This window comes from Mauremys reevesii, linkage group 7 (genome assembly GCF_016161935.1).
Source record: "Mauremys reevesii isolate NIE-2019 linkage group 7, ASM1616193v1, whole genome shotgun sequence".
In the NCBI taxonomy this organism is placed as follows: domain Eukaryota; kingdom Metazoa; phylum Chordata; order Testudines; family Geoemydidae; genus Mauremys; species Mauremys reevesii.
This window is the reverse complement of record NC_052629.1, coordinates 61821321-61846158: the sequence shown is the minus strand read 5'-3', so window position 1 is coordinate 61846158 and position 24838 is coordinate 61821321. Positions and strand designations below refer to the sequence as shown.

Genomic DNA, 24838 nt, shown 5'->3' with positions numbered 1-24838 from the left:
CTGCTCCTGCAGGTGACTCTGTCACAGGCATTAGAGACCAATCATGTGAAGTTGCTTGCAAGATCTGGCCCCACAATTTTAAAATGGAAATTAAGGTGTTTACTTAAATAATGATGGAACTATGGTTCATTTTGTTTTGGTGATGCATGTAAATACATGTAGTGCAATACCAACTAGTATTGTGTTCATGACACCTGTGCTAATTTCTACTTTCTTCTCCTCCCCATCCCGATTACAACAAGCGTGTAGAGTGGCATGTGTTTTAAAGGTGTACCTAATAGAGTATAATCAATAGAATTGTAGTTGGTATGTTCAAAGAACCACATGGATGGGATACTTCTGCTGTATACCATATGCACAGGCGTTCAGTTGGCCAAATCATATCAATTAGTGGTTAAGAAACAAACAGATCCTCTAATCTATCCTTCTTCTATTGTAGGATTGTTCGCAAAAGTTTTTTTTTTCCCCTCCAGTGTTTTGTCCAGTCCAATTTTAAATATACTGCTGATTAATAATGGAATGTCAACACGCTGTCAAGAGGACAGCATCTAACACTCTCTGTGATGTGCTTATTCCTTTCTCTTCAAATGGTGTTGGAACTAGAGGAGACACATCTGTTGTCAATCATGTATGTTCCTGGGAAACTTCAATGTCATTCTGGAGGCTTCATTCTAGAATGTTATTTTGACTAACTGTACTCACTATTAAGCATTTGCTGCTTCTGACACTGAAGCAATGAGGTAATGTCATTACCTTTTTTGCGATATATGAACAATAGAAAAATATTCAAATTAAAAGGGGAAGAAGGAGGTTTAAATAAGGATAAGCATTAAAAAAACCTTTTTTTAGCTTTTTTTTTTTTTTTTAGTTACTTGATGTAGGTAATATAATTCCTTTTTTGGATGGAAGTTTTGTTAGTTAATTGTGAATGAGTGTAAAATGGAACAAATTTAGTAGCAGTAAAATGAAAAAAAAAATCAAGACAACGACCTGCCACTGAATAGAAGATAAAAGTGTAAAATCTAAGGCCCTCATCCTGCAAAGACTTACTCATGCACTTAACTTTATACATTCTGTGTAGTCCCATTGAGGTTACATGTGTACATGTTTGTGGGATCCATCCTAATGGGAGTAAAGTTATTCATGTGTTGCCACTTTTACACTGTTACCATGGTATGGATGTAACTAAGAGCAAAATTTGGTCCATTGCTTGTATATGTACATTTTAGAACGATACACATATGTGAAAGACATGCTGTTAAGCAGTTAGATATCCTGTCTGGAAGAATTCTGATCACTCTTACAAGCTGGTTCACTTATATAGAGATCACTCCCATCCTCATTCCTGTTCCATAGACCTAGTCATCTGTTTACTAGCTTTTCTGGCTAAAAAACCCATTACAATAAGGATATCCTTAACAAGGATGATGATGATGATAATAATAATAATAATATGCTTTTGAACTCCGAGAAAGATATGGGAAGGAGAAGGGAAAAAAGAGAATAAAATTGCAAAGCAAATACAACAGTATGTATATACAACAAAAGAATGGATCTGTCAAGAAACTGAGATTATGCCAAGATTTTTAGAAGTGTGCCCAAAATTCAGTTCCTAAATAAGTGGTGAGATTTTCAAAAGTGCTTCTGTTGAAGTCAAGGCACTCTGCACAGTGCTCAGCATTGTACACGTCTAAGACTTAAGAGCCTAACTTCAGGCACATGCTTTTGAAACTCTTGGCCTTGATGTTGAGAAAATAAAAAAGACATAGTCCTGAAAAGCTTAAGCAAATCCCAGACCCCTGGACTGATCTTTTAGCTTAAACTTTTGTACATACTATGAATTCAGTATAACAAATGTTTACTGGTATATTGGAATGATGTCAGTTTCATTTCAAAATTAAGTTTAAAAAATATCTTTCAAAATGGAGTGAAGGGCAAATCAGAAATTAAATTTAAAGTGTTGTCTCTCTTAAAAAAAAAAAATTGCAGGGCAATATAGATGGTCAGCCGGGAAACATTAATATAAGGATGGTGAAGTTTCTTGAACTCTTATCCTTTTTTTAAAGATCCTTTTTTCTAATAAACTCACAAGTCGAGTGAATGACTTGATCAGTGTCTAATTGGTAAAGCCCTAGGTTCAATAAGCAGTAACTGAATGATTTTAGAAGCTTACTAGTGCAACAGTTTGCATGCTGATGTAGTTATTCATTCTTGCTGGAGAAAATGTGAAGTGTAGGTAGACCTGATCAGAAACATTGCATTAGTGTGATGAAACTCACTTTAGTGGTTTATTAGATCTATTTAAATATGCATTAAAATATTTCAGGGACCTATCAAACTGAGAATATAGTTCAGCTTTTAGAGAGAGATGAATATAGTGGCCGTTAAGTTTTAATTGTCTCTTATCTCTTGCTACTAAGGCAATAAAAATAAAAACTTTGTACAGAAATATTTGATATAATACATTATTTGCTGAGAATATTCTTAGTCAGCAAATCCATGCAGACAGGAGCATATATTTTCTGCTTTTCCATCATTTTAATATGTAAGCTGTATGCTTTTAACAATCTTTGTGTTTTTATTGTCTGCTTTTAATGACATTTAGAAATCAGTCTTCCTTTATGATACTGAAAGCTGCTGTTTGAGTGATTTCCACCCTCCAAACAAATTTGGTAAGAAAATTAAAAAATTGAAATGATTCCTCTTGAATCATATTCTTTTGCTGCTGTGCAGATCTGAAGTATTCTGATGAGACTCAGATAAGATAATGTGGCCTTTAGAGAGAGACACATCAAATATAGGCAGACAGCTCCTGTGTCTGGTAACAAAGACTGAGGAGGTCAAAACTATCCCAACAGGCCTGAGCAGGTCAGTCAGAGGCAATGGTTGGAAATAAAATTTGGTGGTGAGGGGGGCAAGGGGCTTGGGTCAAGTCCTGTTCAAAAAGTCAGCTTTGTCAAAAGCTTCAGTCACATTCTTACCTACAGGCAACCTCTGCTGATCCCAACTCATTAATCGAACTGGAGAGCCGTCTTGACCCTGGCTCCTTCCCTTTGAAGTGTGGTGTCCTCTGCAGCATGAGGAAATAATTTGCTGCCTGATTCAATGAGCCATCAGTAGAGCCAGCAGACCTAATGACATGTGAGAATATTAACCTCCTACCACAAAGAGCTGTGAATCTTGAGAGGCAGTCTATAATTCACCCAGCACTCCTGAGCCTTAGCTCTCTGTCTTTCTCTCTCACTCACTTTCTCACTCACATACAGAGGGAGAGAGAGGAGAGACCCTTTTGCCTTAAAACTTTATTTTCTTCAGCAGTGGGAGCCTTTCTGAGCCTCTCAGTAATGATTTACTTTCCTTTTGCAGTTATATAACATTTATACTGAAAACTAGACATCCCTCTTGCATGTAATCATTTCTGCTAAAATCTGACACAGGCTGCATAAGAGACATCAAGAAGATGGTAATCTGAATACTTACAAAAGGAGACTATTTAATGTTTCCTTCTTTATTTTTCATTATCAAAGGAAAAAGTAAAAAAGGGAGAGGACACAGATGGCGCTAACATACTATTCTGTGTTGTGCATTCCAGCTGCCTTTGGTCAGATTGATTTCCCCTGTAATCCCTACGGGGGGGACAAAAAACAACCAACCAAATGAAACTCTTCTACATGGCCAAATACTGTATTTTACAGCAAAGTGTATTCCCATCCCCTGTAAATGTAGTGTAAAGACAGATCCTGGGTCGAATCCTGCTGCCGCTGAAGTTGGTGTAAATTCCTGTTGCCTTCAACTGCAGCAGGATCTCTTCCAAGAGTAGATTTCTGCTGCTGGTACTACTGCTATTCATTCTATAAAGGAAGATTTGCAGTAAAAGTGAATATGGCCCTGTGCATTTACAACAGTCACCATTAAAATGTCAGTAAGTACAAACATTTGCAGCACAGTATCTGAGAAATCATTTCCTATTCAAGTGTAAGGAAAATACTGTGTTCTCAGACATCACCATCTTGGTGAATGTTGATTTTTTTTTTCATAGCCATCACTATGTTATTGATGAACAAAAACAATATTGCAAATAGATGTACAGCAAACAAAGCCCCCTAGTGCTTTTTCACATTGCTAATGTGGCTGTTATTATTGCAAAGGCTAAGGCCTGGTCTACACTAGGACTTTAAGTCGAATTTAGCAGCGTTAATTCGAACTAACCGGTCAACCGTCCACACCAGGAAGCCATTTAATTCGAACTAGAGGGCTCTTTAGTTTGAATTTGGTACTCCACCCCGACAGGTGGAGTAGCGCTAAATTCGACATGGCTAGCTCGAATTAGGCTAGGTGTGGATGCTAATCGAACTTAGTAGCTCCGGTAGCTATCCCACACTGCACCACTCTGTTGACGCTCTGGACAGCAGTCCGAGCTTGGATGCTCTGACCAGCCACATAGGAAACGACCTGGGAAAATTTGAATTCCTTTTCCTGTCTGGGCACTTTGAATCTGACGTCCTGGTTGGACATCGGGGCGAGCTCCGCAGCACCTGCAACGATGCAGAGCTCTCCAGCAGAGGAGTCCGGGCAATCCAAGAATAGAAAGAGGTCCCCAGCATGGACTGACCGGGAAGTCATGGATCTGATCGCTGTGTGGGGCGAGGAGTCTGTGTTCTCGGAGCTGCGCTCCAACAAGCGGAATGCAAAGACCTTCGAGAAGGTCTCCAAAGCCATGATAGACAAAGGATACAGCCGGGATGCGATGCAGTGCTGCGTGAAAGTCAAGGACCTGAGACAAGGTTACCAAAAAGTCAGAGCGGCAAACGGACGCTCCGGAGCACAGCCCCAGACATGCCGCTTCTACGAGGCACTGCATGCCATTCTCGGTGGGTCTGCCACCACTGCCCCACCAGTGACCGTGGACTCTGAGGATGGCATAGTGTACCTGGACAGTTCCGATGGGGAAGATGAGGAAGGGTTTGTGGAGGACGGCGCAGGCGACAGCGAACACAATACCGCTTGCCCTGACAGCCAGGATCTCTTCATCACCCTCACAGAGATCCCCTACCAACCCTCCCCGGCCGTTAACCCGGACTCAGAATCAGGGAAGGATCAGGCGGTAAGTGCTATAAACATGGAAACATTTATTTTTTAAAAAACAGGTATAGAAAAAATAGAAATACTATATAAAAAATTTTCAATGTCAAACTATATAAAAAGTAGGTCCACACATATAGGGATTGAACAATAATCCTCTTGGGACAGTTCAACAAAGCTCTCAGAGAGCTGCTCGAAAAGCCTCCGCAGGAGGTTCCTGGGGAGAGGTGCCTTATTGGGTGCTCCGTGGAAGCACACTCTTCCGCGCCAGGACATCCTAATGTAGAGAGGAACCATCGTCTCCACCAGCATTGCTGCATATGGTCCTGGTCTGTGCAGGGCTTCCCTTAGCATCCGCGCTCTCTGACTCCGAGTGACCCGCCTCAGGGTGATGTCGTTCTGGACAGGCTGCATCTAAGTAGGGCAATTAGTGTATTGTTACTACTGTTAATGGTTTAAAATTAGGTTGCATAACAACGACCCTCGCTTAACAGCCACGTGCTGGAGGCCACAGAGAACAAGCATACATTGATCTTTCCCGTGCACTGGCGGGAGGGGCTGGAAAAGGCTCAGCCTTTCTGCTTTCCAGATTGCCTTTAGCAGGAGAGCACAGCTATCCACTAACTGATAAGCATTATCTACTTTAAGGCTTACCAGGACTGTCTGCAAGACGGATTCAGCTGTCTCTCCCCGCTTGTCCGCTCTCCTGTGCAATGGCGCCGCCAATGAGAGCGTATTCCGAAATCTCGAACTTGTCCTGAGATCTCGTGGAACTTGGTGCCCTGTATGGTCTTGTTCAGAGAAACTGACTACACTGTGTTCACTGTTCGCAAACATGTATCTGTTCAAGGAAATCACTTACTGTTTCCCATCACACAGCTTCTGCTCTTTCCCGGACTGCCCCGGCATCCCCCTCGCAGAGGCTGGCTCAGATTAGGCGGCGAAAGAAAAAGACTCGGGACAAGATGTTCGCAGAACTGATGGCCTGCTCCAGAGCCGAGGCGGCCCAGCAGAGCCAGTGGAGGGAGACCCTCTCTCAGCAGCAGCGCTCACACAGCGAACGGGAGGACAGGTGGCGGCAGGAAGACCAGCAGGCGACTCAAACGCTGCTTGGGCCAATGAGGGAGCAAACGGACACGCTCCGGCGCCTTGTTGATGTTCTGCAGGACCACAGGCAGGAGGAGAGAGCCCCCCTGCACTGTATCTGCAACCACCCTCCAATGCCAAGAAGTCCTGTCCCCCCCTCACCGAAAATTACAAGACGGAGGGGCGGTAGGGGCTGTGAGAACTGTCACTGCACCACAGCTGAGCGCTAATGTACCACACACCTCTGATGCTATAACTGTGTAGAAGCGCTTCCCTTACAGGATCACCCAGTCCCAAATCCAAGTTTCATCACCCCACTATGTAGTAGATTAATAAAAGCTGTTTGCTGTTGTTCACTCTTTCCGTCACGTCTTTCGTGTCAGAAGACTGTGTGTATGTAAGGGGGGGGCAGGGGATTTATAATTGCACGGGATAGCCTACATTAGCAGGGTACAGACTATCGGGGGCAGGATCAACTGCAGGGCACACACAGACTGCAGTCAGTAGTCACCAGGGTCACTCTGTGTGGTGTATGCTGCCCCGGGTCATTCTGTGATGTGTACGCTTGTCCACGGTCCTAGCGCCTGCCACCCCCTAATGTTAAGGCATGCTGCCCTTACCATGCACTTCCACCATAGGCGCGATCCTCTCCGCTGCCCTGAGCCCCAAGAAGAGCCCTCATCCATGGACAGATACTCACCCTTCCCCCTCACCCCTTCCTACGCCCAAACCCACAGCCCAGAGCCTGCATTCAAATCCCTATCCAAAGACAGCACCACTCGCCCCTTCCTGCAAACCCACCCCTACATGCACAACCACTTGAAGCCGTCCCCCACCCCAGAGACCTATGTAGAAGCAGGAGGCTGTCCGTCCTGTATTGTACAAGCGGTCTGTACATCAGTGCACACCGTACCCAGCACAGTATGCGTCCATGTTTCAAACCCTGAACAGAAATGCAAAGTAAAAGAAAGATTTATTAACAATAACTGTTCCGTTTAATTTGTTTTAAAACGTGTTTGGGAAGGGGGGGAAACTTGGAGAACGGGGTATGTAACCGCAGATCTCACTCAACACATAGAGACACAGGCCCAGGATCAGCTTCTCTTAAAATCAAGTGGAGAGTCATAGGTTACCCTGCTCTCCGAGGAAACTTGCTTTCAAAGCCTCCCGGATACACAGCGCTTCCCGCTGGGATATTCTTTCGGCACGGGTGTCTGGCTGAGCGTAAACAGCAGCCAGGCGATTTGCCTCAACCTCCCATCCGGCCAAAAAGGTCTCGCCCTTGCTCTCACAGACATTGTGGAGCACACAGCAAGCAATAACTACGGGATATTCTTTTCGCTGATGTCCGAGCGAGTCAGTAAGCTCCGCCACCTCCCCTTAAGACGTCCGAAAGCACACTCCACCACCATTCTGCACTTGCTCAGCCGGTAGTTGAAGAGTTCCTTCTCACTGTCCAAGGCGCCTGTATAGGGCTTCATGAGCCAGGGCATTAGTGGGTAGGCTGGGTCCCCGAGGATCACTGTCGGCATCTGCACATCCCCAACCGTTATTTTGTGGTCCGGGAAGAAAGTTCCTGCCTGGAGGCGTCTAAACAGACCAGAGTTCCTGAACACACGCGCGTCATGAACCTTGTCCGCCCACCCGACGAAGATGTTGGTAAAACGTCCCCTATGGTCCACCAGTGCTTGCAGCACCATTGAAAAGTAGCCCTTTCGGTTAATATACTGGCTGGCCTGGTGGGCTGGTGCCAGGATAGGGATGTGAGTCCCATCTATAGCCCCACCGCAGTTTGGGAATCCCATCACGGCGAAGCCATCTATGATGACCTGGACGTTTCCGAGAGTCACTACCTTTGAGAGCAGTTGCTCAACGATTGCGTGGGCTACTTGAATCACAGCAACCCCCACGGTAGATTTGCCCACGCCAAAGTGGTTCGCTACTAACCGGTAGCTGTCTGGCGTGGCAAGTTTCCAGAGGGCTATGGCCACTCGCTTCTGCACAGTCAGGGCTGCTCGCATCCGGGTGTCCTTGCGCTTCAGGGCAGGGGCCAGCAAGTCACAGAGTTCAAGGAAAGTGCCCTTACGCATCCTGAAGTTTCGCAGCCACTCTGTTTCATCCCAGACCTGCAGCACTATGCGGTCCTAAGCACCAGTCCGTGCTTGTTTCCCGGGCCCAGAATCGCCGTTCCACACCATGAACTTGACCCATTGCCACCATGATCTCCACTGCGCGGCGTACCCTGCTTTCTGAGTGGTCTGCGCCACTCTCCTCACCGCGCTGCCGGAGCCTCCTCACCCGATTTCTCAGCAGCTGACTGTGCAAGAGGTGGACGATAAGGTGCGAGGAGTTGACAACGGCCATAAGTGCAGTGATGATCGCAGCGGGCTCCATGCTCGCAGTGCTGTGGCGTCCGCGCTGTAACCGACCAGAAAAGTGCGCGAACAGATTTCCCGCCGGCGCTTTCAGGGAGGGAGGGCATGATTGACGGATCAATGACGACAGTTACCCAAAACCACCCTCGACACATTTTTTCCCCCACCAGGCATTGGGAGCTCTACCCAGCATTCCAATGGGCAGCGGGGACTGCGGGAACTGTGGGATAGCTTCCCACAGTGCACCGCTTCGAAAGTCGATGCCGGCCCTGTTAATGTGGACTCAGAAATTCGAATTAGTGTCTTTACTGTGGATACACAAATTCGACTTCATAAGGTCGAATCCACAAATTCGACTTAAGTAGATTTGAAATAGTCTTGTAGTGTAGACAAGGCCTTAGTGTCATTGCAAGAGATATGCAGGACAGTGAATCCTGGAGCAACTTTGACCTTAAATACTTTGGAGTTTCCAGTGAGAGGGATTGCTCAGGTGACCTGCACTCTGCTTTCCTAAGTGAATAAAAAAGACTTCTCATCACTCCATATAATCCCTTAATTGTGAAAAAAAGGACATTGCTTTGGGCTGACAAAGTGTCTGAGGAAACTTTATTTCACCAGCTTATGTTGGTGAAAGAGACAAGCTTTCAAGATACACAGAGCTGCTGCTGCTGTTGGTATTCCTTTTGGCCCTCGTTGATAATATCACATGAGATTTCACTGTGATCAATATGGCAGCATTGAAGTGAAAGTTGCCTGCTGATGGATATGCTAAATAAATTAAAAACACCTCCTGCATGAAATTGCTGGCTGTCTCCTGTAAGTTTGGAAGCCACCTGTGACCCCAGCTGGGCCCTGAAAGGGCAAAATCTGAACCAAAAGAACTTTCATTGGCAACCCAGCAGAATTTAGGCCTACACTAGAAAGGGTTTGCTGTTAGAGGTCTACCGGCAAACACCTGTAGTGGAGATGCAGCTTATCCTGGCCAAAGAGTGCTGTATGATATAGATATATCAGTTCTCTGAATGAAATAAGACATACAGGCAAAGGGGCATTGGTATAACTGTGTTTACACTAGGGCAGTGATGCTCAAATTTTTGTACTGGTGACCCCTTTCACATAGCAAGCCTCTGAGTGCAACCCCCTTCCCCCCCATAAATTAAAAACACTTTTTATATATTTAACACCATTATAAATGCTGGATGCAAAGCGGGGTTTCAGGTGGAGGCTGACAGCTCGCAACCCCCATGTAATAACCTTGCAACCCCTGAAGGGTTCCGACCCCCAGTTTGAGGACCCCTGCACTAGGGCTTTTGGCCGGTATAAAAATGTTGTAAAAAATTACACCCCAAACCAACATTATTACATGAGCAAACATTTTGAGTATAGCTGTAGCCTTAGATATTTTGTGTGTGTGTGTGCGCGCATGAGAGAGAGAGAGACAATATATGTGTAGCTGTTGGGTGGAAAGAGACAAAATAGCCTTTTTACAATAGGTATAATGAACATTAATATGCTTTGTTCTGTTTTTGTGCATGTGGTTTATTTTAGATGTTCTAAAGACACTTCTTAACAACGAAAGGGAGGGATTCAAATGATACGTCCCAATACTTCCCTTCTCCTATCTTGCTTGAGCATCTATTATTTTTTCTCACCCCTCACAGCTGGTCACAAAGGCCAGTCCTCCGTGCCTTTCTCTGCTTCATCTTTTTTATTAAGTTTATTAAAACTAGTCAGATTATACTTTCTTATGGTAGAGGCTCTGCTTCGTCCATTCATTATGGTTTCTTATCTTGGCAGGCAATCTGAATTGAACGGCAGCTAGTCCATTATGCACATATGAAGCCCATCACTCCTCCAGCAATGGCCAATTCATCAAACATTTATCTTTTGCCCTCTGAGCAGTGCGTCAATTTGCTTGTCAATCCTCAGCCTTGGTTGTTGTGGAAGATAGGAGAAAAATTACTTTTCTTTCCCCCTTCTCACCATACTCTAGTAGTTGAAATGGGCTTTACTCTCTCCCCATGGGCTTTCAACTCCCCTTTTTCTGTACAAAAAGGAGAGGGGTCAGGTTACTCTCTGAATTAGAGTGATAGAATGATTCAAAATACTTACAAGTAAAACTTCCATAATGGCACTTCCATTGCACTTCTGGCTGTCCCTATTTTCATCTCTGTTGTCAGAGGATTTTACAAACGGTGTTGAAACATAGCACTTGTATCTGGTTGGTGTTTGTTTTATATAACTAATTTATAAATCTTACATATGTGGTTTTTGAAAGGTTGATTAGATTCGCTGCTCCAGGCCAATGGGGGCTGCGGGAAGCGGCGGCCAGCACATCCCTCAGCTCGCGCCACTTCCTGCAGCCCCCACTGGCCTGGAGCAGCAAACAGCAGCCACTGGGAGCTGCGATCGGCCGAACCTGTGGACGCGGCAGGTAAACAAACCCGCCCGGCCCGCCAGGGGCTTTCCTTGAATAAGCAGCGGACGGGCTAGAGAACCACTGCACTAGGCAACAGACTACTGCACTCCTTCATACTTTATCAAAGGCCATTTGTAACAAACAACTCAGGGGAAGTCACTGTGGACCACTGTGCACATCACAGCAGCAGCATTCGTAAGAATGGGGACCTTCATATCCTTCAGTATTTGGAGTTTTACTCAAAGCTGCAACTCCAGGAGTGAAGTGATACAAAAATCTCAGTTTTTTTCTATATGTAAAAGTAAGCTTCTAGTCTTCATGGTTGTATAGAGAAATTTGAAAACATGACCCAAATGCACCTATGGGCTCAAAAACCAGAAGACTAAGATTATTTTTTTTTAATCTCATGATTTTTAAGCTATTCTTGATTTCTTGGAGGCCTGAATCATTGTTTTTGGGAACTTGGGATTGGTAGTACCGCCTACTCTAAGCACAGAGGAAAATTTAGGGTTGTAAAACTAAGTAAACTAGAGAGAATGTGTTTTCAAGAACCCAGCCTGCAAAACAACTGATTCTTGTACAGCTTTATTCCTTAACTTGTCTTGTAGGGCCTGTCATTGCTGTATGTGTGGGTCCTAATGTCACACACACATACACATCGCCTTGGATACATGTAGTTTCTGAGCAAAGCAGGTGCGTAAGGACAGATTATCCAATCATTGTGGGTCTAAGAGTGTGTGCAGTAAGGGAAACAGCTTCTCGGATACATTGGGCAGCCAGTTTGGGATGAAGGGTCAATTCCAATTTTCCTTTGATTTATGTTTGTCAGTATCCCAAACAAGTAGTATGCAAGTCTAACCTCATGAAGACTCTCTTTAGGAGAAGGGCTATTTAGTGGTCACTGCCAATCCTCCCCCTTCACTTCCTCCTTTCTCCACCACTCATCAGAAGGCCTTGTTTCAGTTTTGGTCCAGTGGGAGGAATCTGGAAACAGTTCCATCCAGATACCATACTGCCTCAAGTGGAATGATGCATGCTGCAGTCTTACAGGGACTGAGGGAGCAGCCTCCATGCAAACAGCCCCAGAGATCTTGGAGAGAAGATGGCATTTATTATTGATGTGCCACCTCTGTGATGGACCACAAGGACCTGGCCCCTGTTCTTTGGGGATTACAGTCTACACTGAGGCCTAGCCCACACTAGAAAAGGATTGCTGGTATAACTATACAAGGATAGCTATATTAGTAAACCCTCCTCATGTAGACATGGTTTATATTGGCTATATAGCTTATACCATGTCCCCAAATAAAATAAGCTATACCAGCAAAAGCACGCTTCTGCCAGTATAACTGTACCTACGCTAGGGCTTTTTGCTGGTATAAAAAACTTTTTAAAAAAATCAATCTCACGCCTAACCAACATAACGGTACTACCAAACGTTTTATATTATATAGCGGAGGAGGTTATTTTTAGATTTTGTAGGTCTGATTTTCATCATTCATGGGTCCGCAACAATACACGTAGTTTAGCTGACACTGATGTGATTTAAAGAGGGATTTGAATGAAGAGAGGGAAGATGCTTGGCGTTACAACTGAACCCAGAGTCATCTTTGTCAGTTGGATTTTTCTTAAATTGTAGTTGTAGTTGAGAAAAAAGTCCAGAATAAAACCTGAAAATCAGGCAGCCGCATCTGGTTTGCAATATCATTCTGAATGTGGAACTCAGCCCTGCTTTGTAAACCTGGCTAAAAGTTTCATGCAAACCCCTTCTTGTCCCACAAGTGCTGGGAATGGACTTATTGTTTTGGTTGAGTTTTGCTTCAGGTTTTCAGGTTCATTGGAACTGAAAGTGAGACTTAATCTGGACTCAAAATAGTGGGAACTGAAACTCAGAGCAAGTTTTGCTGAACCCCTCATGTTAACTTGGTACATCAAGTTAGAAATGTCTCCATTTATATTGTGGATTTCTTTTGTTGTGGTAGTTAAAGTGCGGGACTGGAAGTTGGGAAACCTGGGTTCTGTTCCCTTCTCTCCTTGAGAATCGATGGGTGTCAACTGGGGCTAGTCCCTTAATCTCTCTCTCTTCCTTAGTTTTACCCTATGTGTAATGGCGATTCTTTGCTCAAAGAACTTTTGTGATGCTGAATACATTAACATTTGTAAAAATGCCTTAAAATCCTTGGACAGTTGGTGCTATAGAAACTCAAATCAGTCTTGTTTTTTTAATTTAAATACTGAAATTATGATTAGTGCCTCAGTGTGTGCTGCTGCTTTTTTATTTTATTTTATTTTTATTTTTTTTAATCTGCTAAGAAATTTAGAAAGGCAAAGAGAGAGATATTTAAACAAGCTCTCCTCTCGTAACGACTCTGTTTTTAACTTCTGGTTATGGCTATCTGTTGTCACCAGAGCCCAAATCAATTTCATGGGAAAAGCCAAACTCTCTCATTTACATATGGTTAACTGCCCTCTCTTTTTCCTGTTAAACCAGAAAAAAAGTAATTAGGAATGAGTCAGATGTCTTATTAAGAGAGAGAGGGCAGCATGTTCTCTTTTAAATATACTTCTGAGCATACTGTTATTTCAGGACAAGGACAACTGATGAGATAACATTGCTTTTCTCTCTCTCAAAATCCTGTGAATGCACAGTCAAATATTACCGATAAGAGGAACTGCTATTTAGTTTCAGTGTAACCAAATCCATTTCCACATCAAGCCAGAGGGACTGTATAAAATAGCATAGTCGACAATTACTGTGCCCATGCACAGAAAAATCTCTACAGTGACATTCCTTTATGATTAAAACTTTGCTGGATATCATGAATGAATTATGGAAAAGCGAGCTGGGAGAAATCAGACTGATTAGCTGAAGGACTTGGATAAAAGGACATTGCTGAGACCTTTGTATTCTAAAGGGTTATTTACTGTCTGGTTACAGAACATCTTAAGTCATTTTGCAGAAGGAGTCAGTTGCCTGTTTAGCGCACTGTTTTTGTAAGCTAATGAGGGCAAAGCATGAGCCATAGGCAATGATGCTGTGATATTAGCTGTGACAGGGAGCTTGATCATAATTATCTTAACGAGGATAGGGTTAATTACAGTGGAAACTTAAAGTTCTTTCTGTACAGATCAGGCAGAGCTGAATACATTGTGATGTTTTGTCATTTTGATGTGACTTTGGAAATTGCAATGGAAATCTCTTGGCAGCACTTGCTCTCCTCTGGGAGTGGAGTGTGAGCCCTGCAATGAGGTAACCGAGATGGTACCTGTGGGTGAGATAATGGGCAGCTTTCATGTCATTAGAACAGGGAAAAAAGCAACCTGCAATACACTTCAGTGATGCTTATTAGCTTTCTAAACCAACTAGGGAAAAGAGCTAGCTGCCACTACCCCTTAAGTCCTGGTTCTATTGTGGTGGTGAGGCTGTGTCTGTTAATTGACCAAGATGGGAGTTGCTCCCCTGCTATGAACCATGAGGAAGCATCCAAGATTTCATTTTAAGATGTTGCTGTTTCTCAGAAAATTCCTCCAGCTTTCTCTCTGTCTAGGGTTTTTTTTGTTTGTTTGTTTGTCTTTTTTTTTAACCATTCTTCTCAAAGTGATATAACAGCTGCTTTTGCTGTCTCTTTCACCCTTTCACTTTTGGGTATGTTAATAATAAAATATTTTGAATACAATGATGTGTTCTTTCAGGCACTTCATTGAAAGGGTAATATTTTATGTTGTACTTTTATGGCACCTGTCACCTGAGGCCCTCAAAACATTTTCCAAACATAATTTGGCCTCACACCTGTATCAGGTAGGCAGGTTTTATCCCCGCTCTACAGATGACAAATCACAGCACCCAGAGGTTGTGACTTGCTGAAGTTCAAGTAGCAAATCGACTCATACTTACAGCTTATGCTTTTCAGTCCCAGGATATAACTACTAGATGACATTCCCCATATATATTATGATGAGGATACACCTGCACTTTTATATAGATTTGATAACTTATGTCACTCATGATAGCAAACAAAATTTCTTCCTGGGTTCCTCAACAACTTTCAAATGAATTTCTTTTTTGATTCTTCAGTGGGAGTAGGAGGGGGGGAAGCTGACAGTTCTGTGAATAGCAAAATAACATATGGATGTAAATTTATGTTAATTGTCTACACCCTCTCTGCACTGTAGCAATCCCTGCCCTGTCCCTAGGCTCTGAGTTTAGCTGATTAAATCACCAAGTGCACACCATGCTGATGACATGAAAACAACAATTAATAAGCAACCCCCTGTGTAACACTGCTCCTTTTTAACTGAGCAGTTAATAACATTACATGGCAAAAATTATCAAAACCAGACAGGTGTAAGGGGATTTACACACAATTTTCTCTACTCATCTATGAAGCTAGTACCATTGTACTCAACCTAAGATTTAGAAAGAGAGGCCGTTTCAATAGGCAACTCTCTCTAGTGTTTCAGGGCCTTTGTCCCACTTCATGGCTTGTCATTTTGTTTTATGCCTCCCCTGCAGCAGTTTTGGATGTATGCTTTCTTCTCCTTGCCAGTTGCCAACCATTTGCTGATTCTCATGATAAGGGCATTATATTTGCATAACATAACTCAGGAACAATTTTGATGCTGACACTGACCAGAACCCAAGCAATGTTTATTCACATAGGATCTACTGGTGTCCCATAAGGCTCTGTGGTGCTGACAGGGAAATGGTCTATTTTGAACTCCTTTTGGCAAGCAGAAGCCTTATATTAAAAAGTGAGGGTTGGATATACTCCACTATTAACTATTTATATAATAAAGACTGTTTTTAAGAGGAATTTTCTAAACTAGGTTTGTCAAATAAACAAATTAAAAATCATAACAGCATAATAAATTAGCTCCTACTTCCTCTAGATTGATTTTCCTTCACTGGTACTTGCGCAGAAGCATTGGTGCAGACCTGGGTTCTAATCCTGATCCTGGCAGAGGCCTTGTACGGAGTGCTTTGCTGGTATAGTTATACTAGTACCCTATACCAAAAAAATGCTCCTAGTGTGCATGCAGCTTATGCTAGAAAAAACTGCTTTTGCCTGGATAGTTTATTCCAGCCACCTCCCTGCTCCCTCCCCAACAAAACCCCCCAAACCATAAACAAATAAAATAAGCTGTATGTCTGCAAAGGGGGGCCTTTGCTGACACAGCTATGTGGGCCAGAGATCACACCCCTGACTGGCATAGCTATGCCAGCAAGAGGTTGTAGTGTAGACCTGGCCAATGACTTGCTTTGGGCAAATTCACTTAACCTGTGTACCTCAATTGCCCATAAGTACAATGGGGTTAATGATACTTAACTATACTTCCCTCAGATAATGCAGTGTAAGTGTTTGAAGTGCTGTGAGATCCTTAGACTGAAGGTGCTGTTTAAGTACTTGAGTGCTGATTTTTACTTTTGAATATTTATAACTGAGTAGATAGTGCCCTTAAACTTTAGTTTGAAGGTTGCAGGTTTGACTTCCCACATAGGAATTTTCAATTTGCACCTCTAACTATGCTTCATAATGGCAATGGGGGAGGCGCTGATGGATCTGCAGAAACAGCATCTGGGTTTTTGTTGACTTGGTGGACATTAAATTAATCCATGCAATTAAAAAATCACTTTTCATATTGACTGCTGCATATTCCTCCATTAGTGATATGTTCCATATCTCTCTATAAGACGCTTACCTTATTTTTTTTTAATGGATCTTTGTGAAAAGGAAAAAAGAAAGAGGTGGGGAGTGGAAGGGGGAAAATCCCCCTGGTATAAATGTCATTAGAAAATGAATAAATAGTGTAGACTGCATCTCCCTTATTCATCACATTTTATAAAACAGCCAGGAGATACAGTGATGATCTTCCCACTGGTCGGCATAGTAGATCAGCTGTCAAGTCATGCAATCTCAGCATCTCTCTAGGTGTCTGGTAGGTGAATGAGCTGTGAATGTGTGGCTGTTCATTTGCTCCATATAACCTGCTTTCTCTCTTGATTAGTGTGGGCTTTTCTCCCCTACCCCCGCCCCTTTAGGAATGTGCAAGCCTAGGAAATTAAGAGTTAATTTTGGAATAAGTGCCCTAGCAGAGCAGGAAAGCTAGCTCCTCAGTATCTTCCTCTACCTTCCTAATTGGGTGATGGTTTCCCACAGATACCTGGCATTTCATTTTTATGCTGTAAAGTTCTTCTTTTTAAAACTGCTTTCTACAGTTTGAACCCTGGGTTGGGGCAGTAGGTTTTAAAATCAAAGCATATGGCTTCTGTGTCTGGAGCAACTCTGCAGATATGAAGCATTTTATGTTGGTTACAGAGACGCAAGCAGTAGCAAAGTAAGTAGTTAATAAAAAAAAGAAAAATCCCCTTAGCTTTTCCTATAATTGCATGTAGGGTAACTGCTAAGAAATAATACTTGAAGTTGTATTTATTATTGTTATTGGGGTATGATATTTCTTGGCAGAAATGATGGATGACAACTTAAATTTGTGTCCAGGGAATGAAGGTGAACTGTGACAGAGTTATTTATCTTGGGAATGGAGGTTAGGGTCAGGCGAGGCTGGGTGCCTGAAGGCACAAGACATTGACAAATTCATCCTGCAGGCCCCATATCTGAAGCCTTTTGTTTTGGATCCTGGCTACTCACTAAGTGACCCCCATCCTTCATCCTGCCAGCATGTGAAGGATGTGTTGCCGTGCCAGCATTCCCCTTGCCACTAATTCTTGTCATTCACTCTCCTGACAGGGCCAAACCAAAACTGTTCCCTCTCTTGAAAGGGAAGGTTAAAATATTTATTTCAGCTCATAATAACCTCTCTGATTTAATGGAGTATCATTTTTCCTGTTGTCTTTGTCGTTTGCAGGTCACTAGAAGGACTAAAAACATTCAGTTGCCTGGAAGAGTTGATCTTGGACAACAATCTCCTCGGAAATGACCTTCGGTTACCCAGGTTACCTCACCTCCATACCTTAACACTCAACAAGAACCAAATATCCTTTCAAAGAAATACCTGCAAAATGTCAAATGAGTTTTATGTGTCAGCCAAATTAAAGTATGTGAAATATAGTTCATGTGCAGACAAAGCAGCCTCTCTCTTGGCACCTGGAATACTTCACAGTAATTTATTATAGGTCATTCATAAATGAAATGCACCATTATATCTTCCTGTTGCTCCATTTTAGAGTGAGATCTAAGTTATGGCTCTGAAGGAATCTTTTTTAATAGATAAAATAGAGAAAGAAAATAATGTCGATGCTGGCAGCGTGCAGCAGCTCCCGTGTTTGCTTGGGGTTTTGTTGCAGGCTGACCTCTAGTGGAATAGAGCGTGCAGTGAAATAGCATAAACTTTTAGTACTTTGGATACCTCTTTTTAAAACAAAAAAAAAACTCCTTGGATGTAGTGATCTGTTAATGCAGTTGGTCAATATGAACAGTTTGATAGCTGCTGCGCATGTGCAGTTCTGAGTCGGTCACTGAATTTGTGACTTTCCCATTAGCTACCCAAAAAACCCCAAAAGATGTAGGCAATCTAAACCTGAGTCCAATTCAATATGACATTTAAGAATGTGCTTAAGTCCATCGGTAACCAGCAAAGCACTTAAGCATGTGCTAAGTGCCGTTAGAAGCAATATTTTAGCGCGTGTGTTCACACGTGCACATGCGTACACACCTATATTCACCAAAGTTAGGGGTGATCAAACTGTGGCCTGAAATCAAATGAAGCCTGCAGAGTCCTGAAGCACAGACCATGGAGGCCCCTTCCTTGTAATGGCAGTATAAGGACAAACCTGCTCAGGCGTTTATTACAGTAAATGCAAACAGAAAAGCAATTTTTAGTCATCTATTGTGGCGCATAAAAAGTAGCTGTAAATATTAGAGTTGCGCACATTTATCTTTGACTTTTAAAATTTAAAATATTGAAAACATATGAGCAAAATTAGGTATAATCTTGGGGTCCAAGTAACTTGCCAGTGCAGCCCTTTGTGTTCCAAGTTTAATTTGGTTGGGTTTCTGGTTAATGGCAAGGTTCTGAGGGTTGGATATAGACAACTATTTTGTTTTTTTATTTGCTTTTACAGTAAAACCTTGATCAAGCACACTACGAGACAGCACAAACCAAAAAATTCTTGCTGATCCTTCCCCCGGTACAAAATCTGATGGTGCATTCCCCCAGCATGGGGCATATAATGTGGGTTGCCAGATCAGTGTGTGTGTAGTGCTGCGTTCCCCTATTGCCAAGTGGAGGACACTCTCCTGAATCAAGACAAAATGAACAGAATCAGAGAAGGAAATATCTTTAGTGCAATTTAAAGAGGCTCTGTTAGAATTACAGCACCAAATCCTGCTTCCTTTAGTCCAGTGAAAAGTCCCTCAAAGTAATTGTGAGTAAGATGAGCAGGGTTTGGTCCATGCAGCAGTTTTTTTTAAATGCAGTTTTAAAATTATGAAGGCTAGTTCTCTGGGTGTATATCTGAAAACTCAGCTGTTCTGTGGGATAAGGAATTATCCATTTGTTAATACAGTCAAGGCGGGGGGGAGGGTGTTCAACTTGCCGAGAAGGGGAAAAAATTGCTCTTCAGAAGATTTTTGCGTTATATAGATAGGTGATCTTTGGCAGAGAAGAAGGAGACCTACCATAATCTTCTCTTCAGTTTGGATGGCACATTTGAAGAATGAGGGTTCATGTGAGCCTCCTGCAGCACATCAACTGGTGCATCGTTTACTTGGCTATTTGCAAGGGGCCACAGATATTTAATAGCATAATGAAATGTGTACCATAGGGGATCAGTTTATAGTGGCCTGCAGTGATGATAGAAGCCAGAGTGCAGTAGCACTATGGAAAAGGACATGACAACAGGGGGAAGAACCATCTAGAATAAAACAGGAATCGTTCTATCCTTCCAAAAGGGAAATATTCACAATCCATTTTATTTCTGAGATGACCTATGGTGCATGGAGTAGAAAGGAAGGAAATTAAATGCTTAATGGTGAAAATCTGTGGAAGAAGCAGGTAGACTTGAAGCCTAATAATTCCTAGTCCTGTTCCCGAGCAGTGATTAGAGCACTTTAGCAGCCATTAAGTCATGGCTCTCTGAACTCTTCAGGATAACGAACTGCTGTATCCATTCTGATTAACTTCACACTACTCTGGAAGAAGGCGGCATTGCATGTCATGAAGAATGGTCACCCTATTTGACAAGAAGGATCACCTGGATTCAGGGTATGCTCTCCAGGCAAAAGGAACTGTATGTTGAGCCCAGGATTAGAAACATCCCTCCCCCTTTCCAGTCTTTGCCTCATGCTCACAACAAGAGACTCTTGAAATACTACAAGAAAGCTTAGCTCAGACCTAGGCCCTTCATATCTGAGAAAAACATCTGAGAATCTACATACACAAAGATGCATAAATGCCACTTTGGAAGATCACTTGCTCCCAAAGTATGCAGTAAGTTTGGTCAGTACTAAGGAATCTATCCCTGGGCCTATCAACCTACTGCCTGTACGCAACCCTCTATCTTCATCAAATTATATACAACACTAGCAAAGAACCATTTGCAGCTGCACCTTGTCTGTTGCCAAGATTCTGTACCTCTGCCAGTCAGGCATGAAGTCAGAAGATGGAACAGAAATGGCAGCATTTGTGCTGATGGATGACATCATATTGCTCCCAGACAGGGAGGATACCTACTTGCATATTACTAGATATTTCTGTGGTTATCCCACCTTGAATACCTAGCAGGAGCTAGTGGAAAGCAGTCAGTTGGCTGAGGTCCTTTCAAACTGCACGTAGGGTATGCCTACACTGCAGCTGGGAGTCTACCTCTCATTGGGCCTAGGCAGACACGTGATAGCTCTGCTCGAGCTAGTGCACTACAAATAGCAGTGTAGTGAGGGGTAACAAGGGCAGCGGCTCAGGCTAGCCACCTGAGTACATACTGCAGGGGGTCCTGGTGGGTTTGTACTTCAGCAGCTAGCTTGAGCTGCCACCCCTGCTACACTGCTGGCTTTAGCCCACTAGCTCAAGTGGCGCTAGCTCCCATCTGTCTACCCCATGTTCGAAGCATGCTCCCAGCTTCAGTGTAGACATACCCACCGCCTCTCTTTTAGAGGCTAACTTCCCTGTTGGTACCATGTCATTCACCTGTGGAATCTCTCCTGATTCTCTGATCATCATCAAATTGAAGCAATCACATTCTCAAATGTAAATAACATGTATCTCTACATCTTGCTCATTTCAGTCTCTGGTAGCACTGTTGCCTGGATGGAAGGTAGATGGGTGAAGCAAAGCCTGAGCAAGACATACTGGAAGCCTGAGGGAAAAGAGAAATCGGTGCAACTGCCAAATATACCTTCCTCCATCTGCTCTTGGCAAGAGCAGAGCATACTATCAGACCAAGGTGTGGTCTTCATAATGTCCAGGCTGAATTACTGCAGCTCATTGTATTGGGAATTAAGGCACAGACCTGAAAATGTGGGCGCTCCAAATGATCCACAGTGCAGCAGCCCATCTCCTGAATCACACCAGCTGTCAAAAGCATAACACAATGGTGCCCCATTTACTACATTGGCTTGCCATAGAATATGGGTATTCATATGGCGATCTCCAAGGCTGAGGAAGGAGGACTGCTGGTGGGGATGGCATCCATCTATTGAGGAAGGGGAAGATATCTTTGGATAAAGGCTGGCTAACCTAGCAAGATGGGGTTTAAACTAGGTTCTATGGGGGCAGGAAAAAAAAAGCCCACAAGTAATTCAAAAACATGGAGACCTGGGAGAAGGGTCAAAATCTGGGGAGAGCATGGGCAATTATATCAGGGACAAAAGAGGGAACATAGAGGAGATATCAAATCAGTATCTTAGATGTCTGTATAATAGATGTGTACACGTGCACTGAGGTTGAGATGGAAATAGGAGGAGGACATAGAGTGGTTAAGCACTGGAATAAGTTGCCTAGGTAGGTTGTGGAATTTACATCATTGAAGGTTTTTAAGAACAGGTTAGAGAAACACCTGTCAGGAATGGTCTAGTTATTACTTAGTCCTTCCTTGAGTGGACTATATGACCTGTTAAGGTCCCTTTCAGTCCTACATTTTTGTAATTCTAAGGAGAAAATCAGGATATCTGTCATCATCTGTGAGGTCCTCCTTTAATAGACCAAACTAACTAAAAGTATGCCTCTTGTTCTCTGATTGCAACATCCCTCATGGTTATGTTCTATAGGGAACTGAGCTGTCAGTCTCCAAGTTAAAACTTTAGAGGCCAAGCTTTCTTCGCAGCAGTATTAAATACAGTGCAACTCCTTTCCAGAGGAGTTGAAAGTGATCACAAACCTGGTCACTTTCAGAACTCTTTAATCCAACTCTTACAGTTGCCCTTACAGTAACAACTACTAAGAAAAAAGAAAGGAGAGGGAGGAGAAGTGAACTCTCTCTGACGTGTGCACAAATACACATACACACTACTGACCCAGCAACCTTTAAGGAGGAGTGAAGTCTTGTCCACTTTATTGGACTTTTTCTTGCTCCTGTTGAATATAAGAGTGCTTAGATACTATGGTGATGTGCACCAGAAGATAAATTAGATAGTCAGGTTAGGTGGAAAGGAATATAAATATCTTTGATTGTTTCACAGCAGACAGTACAGTATTGTTAGTGTGGTGAAAGGGAGATAGGAAGAAGATATTTTTGGTTGTGCCTAGCTTGTAAAAGGTGACATCAGTCTAATAATGCATGCAACCTCCATTGGAACTGCTTCACCACCACTTCTTGTCAACAATTGTATGGCCAGTATTCTACTGTTGAAATGTGGTGCTTGATTTTTATCAGTAGAAAAAAAATCATTTATTCATATGCATGTGTGTGTTTATGCAATGGGTGGTACATAATGTGTATGCACATACTTTGTCTATGTCAATATATGCACAATGAGCAGACATTAAAAAGTTTATAAGCATTACTCATTCTAGTGATATTCCCTGAGTTAAAAATGGGGAATACTGCAGGAACCAGGAATATCTCTAGATCTAGAATAAACTTTTTAAGTAAGCCTGTGTGTATACACACACCACTCACACATTAGGCATACTTTTAAAAGTTTATTCTATCTATTTCTTTGGGATTCAGAGGTAGACACATGTATAAGTTTGTACATTAGTGTGTACTGACAGTTGTGGTATCTTTAACCAATTTGAATAAAATAAAGGGACAGATAGCTCATTATTTTTTTTGATGAGGATTTATTTTTTGGTAAGAGTCCTTAGGAACTACATAAACTATTGGTATGATTGATGATACTATTGAATGAGGAGATTGGTGAATACTTCCTGAGGCACTTTAATTGACATAGTTGAGATATTTTAAAAACAAATTTCAAGTGATGGAGACGGTGGTATTCACATTTGTAGGCTACATGCATGCATATGGTAGGTAGTCAAGTATCTAAATAGTCAGAATGTACATAAAAATAAAAAAAACTCCATCAGTCCAGCACCGTGTCCACGCTTCAAAAAAAATAATCTCTAATAGTGTCCTTGGATTTAATGGTGGATTTACTTTTCACAGAGAGCAGAGCTAAAATTGTGGTCTTAAATTGCTATAGAAGGGTTTTGCAGCTCTTTGGTTCAGATCACACCATGATGACACCCTCTGGGCTGCAATAATAAACCACAATGGGGAAGCTGAGAATGGATTTTCACTCCCACTTCTGACTCTGCTTACTTTGTCTGTTCTCAGCACAGCCTTACAGATATTTTAATGCATTATTTTGGTGGCCTAGTGTTGATCTTTTATAATGAGCACATGATATGCCAATTAATGAAACAGTGCACTTGAGGCATCATGAGCTATGATTCATTTCAGGGAAGCACTCAATCACGAGAAAGCTCCTACGTGACTTCAACATACTTTGCAAAGAATAATCTGTGACAGTAGATGGATGGGTCTCCTAGTTCGGGGGGGAAATCTGTACATGTGATGGGCTCATGGCTATTTTTCATGGGTGTGTGTGCGATGGTTACAGTCCTAGAGAGCAGAAGTTCAGTTAATGAACTAAGGCATAATCATTTTAGTAATGACTTGGTCTCAGTTGCTAATGCAAATGATTCTGGCTTTCAAATTTTATCATCCTATTCCACACATTTCTTTTGAAGTGCTACTGGCATATGTTGCTTGTTACTGTCAAAAATCCACTTTTCTGTAAATAAGTAGTTTTTTTTTGGGGGGGGGTGTTCTTAGGTTAGGGAATGGTGTCTTATTCCATGTTTCTGTAAAACACCATGAAAATATGTGGTGCTCCATACATTACTGTTTTAAATAAAATAAAAAAATCCATAGGATACCATCATCCATTCCATTGGAACAGAGTACATTAAAGACTGCTAATAATGCATGTCTCAATAAAGAATGTGGTGAGACTTCACGTAAAACTGTCTATCAACCGAATTGGTGTATGATTCCCGTCATGCTTGCCTAGAAGTTCATATGCAAAACTAAAACCTCTAAATCATAGAAATGTTATGGCTGGAAGTGATCTCTAGAGGTTATCAAATCCACCCCCTGTCCTGAGGCAGGACCAAATAAACCTAGACCATATCTGGCAGCTGTTTGTCTAGCCTGTCACTGCCCTTTTTATAACAGCCCATAACTTATTTGAAGACTGTTATCAGGTTCCCCCTCAGTCATCTTTTCTCAAGACTACACATGCCCAGGGTTCTTTTAACCTTTCCTCATAGGTCAGGTTTTCTAAATCTTTTATCATTTTTGTTGCTCTCCTCTGGACTCTATCCCGTTTGTCCACATCTTTCCAAAAGTGTGGTGCCCAGAATTGGACATACCAGGGCTGAATAGAGTGTGACAATTATGTTGTATGTGTTACAT

The 24838-nt window shown here is 42.5% G+C and overlaps 1 protein-coding gene across 6 annotated transcripts in view; it reads left to right on the top strand.

Annotated features, from left to right (window-relative positions):
* LRMDA (leucine rich melanocyte differentiation associated) overlaps positions 1–24838 on the top strand; it is a 970675-nt gene that overhangs the window by 531083 nt on the left and 414754 nt on the right. For all 6 annotated transcript variants that reach the window (XM_039482146.1, XM_039482147.1, XM_039482148.1 and 3 more), the window contains exon 3: positions 17827–17953. In XM_039482146.1, coding sequence (XP_039338080.1) covers positions 17827–17953 — 127 coding nt within the window. The remainder of the gene's footprint in view (positions 1–17826; positions 17954–24838) is intronic.